The 7031-nt window shown below is 43.3% G+C and overlaps 1 protein-coding gene across 1 annotated transcript in view; it reads right to left on the reverse strand.

The window, feature by feature from the left end:
- JHY (junctional cadherin complex regulator) overlaps nt 1-6811 on the reverse strand; it is a 54743-nt gene extending 47932 nt beyond the window's left edge. The window contains exon 1 of the mRNA XM_045798007.2: nt 6394-6811. Coding sequence (XP_045653963.2) covers nt 6394-6725 — 332 coding nt within the window. The 5' untranslated portion in view covers nt 6726-6811. The remainder of the gene's footprint in view (nt 1-6393) is intronic.
- Nucleotides 6812-7031: the final 220 nt, after the last annotated feature.

The following is a 7031-nucleotide window of genomic DNA, read 5'->3' on the forward strand; positions in this document are numbered from 1 at the left end:
AAATGATGTATGACCCAGTATTTAGAAACACAGTTCGTCGCGTTCAGTGAGAGTTTACAATGCTCAGGCCAGGAATTTTCCATGGAGATCTTGGATGTTCTTTTCATTCTCCAGAAACAGCGGCTAAGAAGCCTTGGATGTATAAAATTTGTAGGCATTTACACTTCCTTTAGATAGAATTTCCTGCCTTTTCTTTGTTTTATTAGTTGTAAAAGATTTATTTATCAAGAGAGAGAGAGAGTGCGCGCTTGCACACGAGTGAGCCAGGGTTGGTGGGGGAGAGGGGGAGGGGGAGAGGGAAAAAAAATCTCAAGCAGACTCCCTGCTGAGTGCAGACTCTATGCAGGGTTCAATCTCAGGACCCTGAGACCATGACCTCAGCCGAAATCAAGAGTTGGATGCTTAACCGACCGAGCCGCCTAGATGCCCCATAGAATGTCTTGTCTTCTAAATGCCAGATATTGATGGCATTGTCATTGCAAGGTGACTGTGATGTCATGAGATAGGCAGCGGAAGGACAGGCCTTGAAACGTGGGTCCCACTGACTGGCTGTGTGTACTTGGGTGAATCTCTGTACCACCCTAGGCCTTGGGCTCCTCCTTTGGGCAGTAAGGGGAGTAGGCTGTGCTTTAGGGACCCTGCCGCTCTGAAAATCCATGGTTTTATTCATTGGATGGCGTCCATCATGGTATATAAGAATTAGAAAAAGCACTCATTTTAAATTCAGTATGTTAAAAATGTATAATAATGGAAGTTTTCTGTATTTTCACACTTGCCAGGGAGTAGAAATAATGACCACAGTTACGGTCACGGATCCGACCGTTCCTTTAATAACTGGCGATCCTCTGAGACGTCTGGATGAACTCAGAGCACTGTAAGGGATGTGACTTCAAATCATACTGTGGGAGGTGTTCGAACTCACTACCTAGTTACTAATCTAACACAGCGAGCATCCCAATTTTGAAATAAGCTAGAAGGGAATTAGTGGGTGTCTCCGAGGGCGTTACACCGCAGGGCACAGCGGCTTTAGCATTTCTGGCGGGGACTCTGCCTCTAATAGACACCATCTATGCCCACGCACACACTTGACTTCCGTCCCTGCCCGCTCATCTGCTGTGATGGCACCATGCCTGCCCTGAGGAGTGCACCAGGTTTAACGGCGGCCGAGTTTGTGAGCAAATGGATGCACAGACAACAGAAATGACAAATGCCTGCGACAAAAAGTCACTTCTCTGATACAGCCATTCCCCTGTGATCAGAAATAACTAAAATGCTAACAGCTATCCCCAACATGCTGTGTGAAAGCCCCAGAGTAAGGGTGTAGTGTAAGTTTTGTGAAGTGGTTGGCCAACCAGGGGCCTTACATTGAAAATCTATCTAACAAAGTCCGTAAAAATCAACATGGATGAATGTTTCTAGACACCAACAGGGATGAAAGTGGGCCCCTGGAAGCTCTCACGGTGTTCTCGGTAATACTAGAATGTCAGACATGTCCTCGGGGCCATCTTTACCCTCTTCACCCGTGCAAAAAACAAAAGAAAACAAACATACTCTGTAACACCTGTGAGAGGAAAGTCTGCCCTCAGATTCACATTCCCAACGTGTTCTGCAAACAGTCTGGGAAATCTGCAGGAAGTGGAAAGGCTGAGTGTTGGTCTTCACCCAGTCTCTCTTTACCCACTCGCTGTTTTGTTCTCCGCCACTATTATTTGAACCCTTCACCTGATTCTTGTACTATTAATCAGAAATAATATATATAAAAGCATTTGAGAGGAAGATCCTAGACTCCCACAGCACAATAAAAATGCAGATTATTATTACTGCGTCCCTTTCTTATTTTTAGCCAATTCTGAGCATAACAACTTAAGAATTCCTCATTGTGTCTGTCTCCTGCCCAGTAATTTCTCGCACAAGGTGGTTTATTAGACTATGGGATCTTTGGTGAGGGCTGTTGGTCCCAGATGATGGGAAAGACATCGACAGACCTTAATGAATGAAAGCCTCTCTCTTTCCCAGGAGAGGTGCTAAGGAATATAGGCAACTATGATGACCCGCTGCCCAAAGTAAAATACGATTAATGTTGGTTTATTACGAAGGCACAGCAACCTTTAGAAACTTTTATTACTTTACCGAAACATGTAATTTTCCATGTATGTTTACTCTGGCTTCAGTTTAGTCCATATCGAAATTGTTACAGCTTTAATTTTTGCTAGATCGTAAAACCGAATCCTTTATCAGATCAGCCCTGATCACCTCTCTAGATAACTTCTAATTAGAGGCTCAGGCTTTGGTTAGGGGAGCATTCATTCAGTTCAGTTTCTGGCTGTGCCCCTTAGTAACTATATACACCTACACAACTCTCAGAGCCTTGGTTCCTTATCTGCAAAATGGGGGTAATAATGCATGAGAGACTCTTGGAAGGATAAATAAGACAGTGTATATAAAGCAAATAGTTCTACAAATGGTAGCTAATTACATTTAAGTATTCTTATTAAACACATATACTAGGTATTGTACCGCTGCCCTCTAATTTTTTTTTTTTTTAACATATACGAATCAGAGGCCCCAGGACTGAAGAGGTTATTTCTAATGCTCGAGGAATTACATTGATCTCTTTCTTTGCCAGCGCCGAGTGTCCTAAGGCTAGTTGTGGAGTGGGGTTTAAGGATTATCACGTGGAGATCCTCTCTCCACTCTTGATTCATTCACCGTAGTCAATGCTGCTCCAATTTCCATTAAGTAAAAGGTTTTCTCTAATCCATATACATTGAACTATGGCTTGACTTTGGTGAGATACAAGAGAGTAATTGCTTTGAGGAGGTTCTGGTAACATCAAAACAGAAGAGTAGGGCTCAAGCGATTTGTCAGGCAGCTTTTAAAACTGTTGCTTATAACAGCAAGAAGAAAGAGATTTTTCATGGTTTTAAGGCAAGGGGCTGACTAGTTTTTTTTGAACTACAATTCCCAGAATGCCATCTACCTTATAAAAATGAAAGCCTACTTGAATTTCATACTGAGAGTCTGAGATCGATTTGTCTGTTTCATGGCTAGTAAACTACTCGGAGCCAAGCAGCCATGCACGTAGGAAAGGTTTCCAAGACTTAAGTGAAAGAGGCCAATAACTAAACTAACCTGAATAATATTTTTGAGGCATTATTTGGCTAAATGCTTCGGTTCTGTTTTCCTTTGTAGTGGAGAACTGGGTCTCCTAACGTTCGATGTCTCAAGCACTACACCGCCAAATAATTACTAGGGCTAAAAGCCATTCCAACCCTGAGGATGATAGTCTGTCATTAAAGATTTCTAAGGCAAACCAGTCTAAGGAAAACAGCAAGATTTATGGATCTCTGAATCAGAAGACGAAGGCCCTCACCATAATTTTGATTTCTACAAGTACTTTTCTTTATTTTGAAATATATTGAGTGGCATTTACGTTGTCCTTGGGTAAAGAGCAAGGGTTCAAGTCTGCTCCCTGAGCACTGGACTCAAAGAGGAAAAACTCAACTTTGGGGAAATGAGGTCCCTTAATGGATCCTTGCTTTGGTTTCTCTACAGACCAGAATGCCTATCTACTGCAAAACATCTTTCCTCTGCCCTCGTTTCTGGAAAAAGAACAACAACAACAACAAACCAGCAGTAAAACTACTACCATTTATGACCTCGGAGACTCTGTCCCACTCTCTTCTGTCAGAGCTATAATCAAAACACGGCTTAAGGCATAGAGCCAGACTGCACGGGTTCTCCGCTCCACCACTCAGTCGATGTAATAAAGGGGTATAAATATAATCCCTTTACGCCTCATGTACAGCCTTTAAAATGGGGATCACTGTAGTGTCTCCTAACAGGGCTGCCACACGGGTTAAATGAGATAATACACGTAAAGTGTCTAGCACAGTGATGGGCTCATGGTAAATACTCTATAAATGCCAGCTATTGTTACGAGCACCTTAACGTAACCTTTGGCTTCTCCTCTTCCTTCAGCCACCATATCTCATCTGTCAACAAGCCCTGTCAATGCAGATACTCATTCTCTTCGCCCCCCCCCCACTATAAATTACCTATGCAGTGAACGAATAGAAGTTTGCTAAGAAGGATACGCACCCACATAAGCATACATATTGGTCATCTCTGAGGAGGCCAGTGGGGGAATGGGTTTGGGAAGGGGAACAAGGAAGTTTTATCTGTAATGTTTTATGTCTATAAAAAAATATATCTAAGGGGCGTCTGGGTGGTGCAGTTGATTGAGTGTATATATTATGGTTTTGGCTCAGGTCGTGATCTCAGGGCCGTGGGATTGAGCCCTGCTTCAGGCTCTGCGCTCGGCACGGAGTCTGCTTGGGAGTCTCTCTCCCTCTCCCTCTGCCCCTCCCACTCACGCATGCTCTAAAATAAATAAATGAATAAATAAATATCTGAAACAAATATGGCAATAAGGGTTATATGGAATTTTTCTCTGTACTTTTTTTTTTTCAGATTTTATTTATTAGAGAGAGAGGGAGAGCATGAGCAGGGGGGATGAGCAGAGGGAGAGGGAGAAGCAGACTCCCCACTGAGCAGGGAGCCTGACACAGGGCTCAAATCCCAGGACTCCAAGGTCACGGCCTGAACCACCCAGGCGCCCCTCATCCTCGCACAGCTCTATGAGGTCCAGCAAGTTACTTATCTCTGTTCACCTCATTTTCTTTATCTGTAAAATGGGAAGAGCAGCATTTTTCTGGCAGGATGACAATGAAGAAGTGAATGAAATTACGGATAGGCCTCTAAAAAGAGATACTGTTGTCGTTGTTGTAATTACGATTACCATCTGGTAATCTGGTAGTTTCTTTGTTTGTCGTGAATTGACCCTCTAATTCAGAACGCACTGGCTTGCAGGATCATCTTTCTTAAACATGGCTTCCTCTCCCAGGTCTCCCCAAGAACCTGTATTCTCTCCCCCTGGTGTAGCCAGGTCAGGCGGGGGAGGCCGTCTGGCTGACGCTTCCCTGAACCCCCCGTCCTCCCCAGCGCTGTGACTGCACCTTGCTCACGGCGCGTCACACTTGCATTGTACTTTGAGATCCCCAAGAAGTGAGATCGATTCTGCCCAGAAATATTTGCAGTGGAAGAAATAAGGAGGGCAAGCAGAAAGGAGGAAAAAGACTCAGAGCTGGACTCTAATTCCGGCTCCTTCAGGTGCCCCTTGCTATGGCTGCCTTGCTGGGACAGGTTGTAGGGTTCTGTGTTCAACGCCCTATCTGGGGTGTGGGCTGGCTGCACGCATGATGGCCCCTATAACCAGGTCCCTTACGCAGTCCTCTCTCCCTATGTTCAGAACAAATCATCTGCCACCAAGTGGGGCTTGAATGTGTCTCACTCTAATTGGGTCCTTGCTTCCAAATTTTACCTTCTCTCCAAAACCCTGCCTGTCCAAGTTCTAGGCCTTCTAAGAAACATTCCTCAGTCTATTTCACCCTTTTAAAACAAACCAAAACCTAACACATCTATAACTCATAAAGAGCTAGTCACCGTCCTACATACGTTGTATATATATTCACTTATTTTAGCCTCAAAACTCTGCGAAGTAACTATTATCCCATTTTAGTGATGAGGGAACTGAGGCACAGAGTGATTAAATGGACTTGGCCAACTCTCACAGCTAGTACGTGGCAGAACTTGAACCCAGATGGTCTGCTTCAGACTACACACTCCATCCCCCCATGAAAACCTCTTTCTAATCAATAACTTTTAACTTCTTCCATACTGAGTCTTATAATTTTTTCATTAAAACTGAGTAATGCACTAATGTATATTCTCTTATATTATTTGGTAGCTCATTGCATAATGTTAACACCCCATAAATACTGATTGTTTGAAATTAAATCCTTATACGATTATGTAAGCCCCGGGAGGTAGACCTTCGTCAGCTCAGGTAGGACTGTACTCCCAGAATGTTATTTACTGACCCTGACAGCAGTCCTGGGAGATGGACGGGCCAGGCCAATTTGACAGGTGAGAAAAGTGAGCCACAAAAGAGTTAAGTGACTTATTCCAAGTTATACACTTAACAGCAGTGCCTGGACCAAATCAACACCACCTGATTCCAAGTCATGGCACTTTTCCATAGCAGGCTTTCTGGAATCTTTCCAAGGTCAGATCCTAGCAGTGGAGACACTTGGAATATGGGCGGGAAATAAGGAGCAGAAGAAATGCATATGCCCTTATTAATACCTTGTCTTTTGCATATTTTTTATTAAAAGGTGTGGCAAAAAGCCTGGCTTCAAGCTGTCCTTAGTTGCTGTCATACACACAGTAAAGGTGCTCATCCATAGCCTGTCCTTACTGTCGCTTATGATCTACCAGTGATGACTTAACATTTCAGAACCCACTGGTACCGTACATAGGCCGATTCCTTACCTGTTGTCCATGCCGGTGTTCTGGGTATGGGGGTTTTCTCTGCCTTCCTTCCGAGCTGCTTTTCTGCTTGCTTCCTCTTCTGTCTCACTCAGGCTTTCCTGTTGAAGGCTTTCCTCCTCTAAGCTGTCCAACTCCATATTGTTGTCCTGGATTTGGTCTTCCAACTGGGACTTACTCTCTTGAGTGAAGCTTCCTGATTCAGATTCCAAGGAGTCTTTTGAAATCAGATGTAAGTCCTTCTTAAAAGGTGGCTCTGTGGACCGGACCTTTAAGTTGGTATGATGAACAGGAGACTGGATTGAGAGCTTGGGAATTAATTGACTATGACTCATCTTGAAAACATACAAATATGAATATGAATACAAATATTCTTGATGATAGGAGCAGTTGGCTTGAATATTTAAAGTTGTGGTTCACAAAAGCATTACCTAAAAAAAAAATATATTTATGTCACTTCGTGACTACTGAATTCTCTTTAATTTCAATGTTAATCAAACATTTAAGTCAGCAGAACCCTGTTATATTTTCTGCAGCCTTTTGTACGTACCCTTTTGTATGAGGAAGGTCTATTGGAAAAACTATTGTTTTTGTCTCTACAGAAACACATCTGATGTGGAGTTCATAAACAGCCTGAGTAA

The sequence above is a fragment of the Ursus americanus genome, chromosome 16, assembly GCF_024610735.1.
Source record: "Ursus americanus isolate L20-20 chromosome 16, mUrsAme1.1.p, whole genome shotgun sequence".
In the NCBI taxonomy this organism is placed as follows: domain Eukaryota; kingdom Metazoa; phylum Chordata; class Mammalia; order Carnivora; family Ursidae; genus Ursus; species Ursus americanus.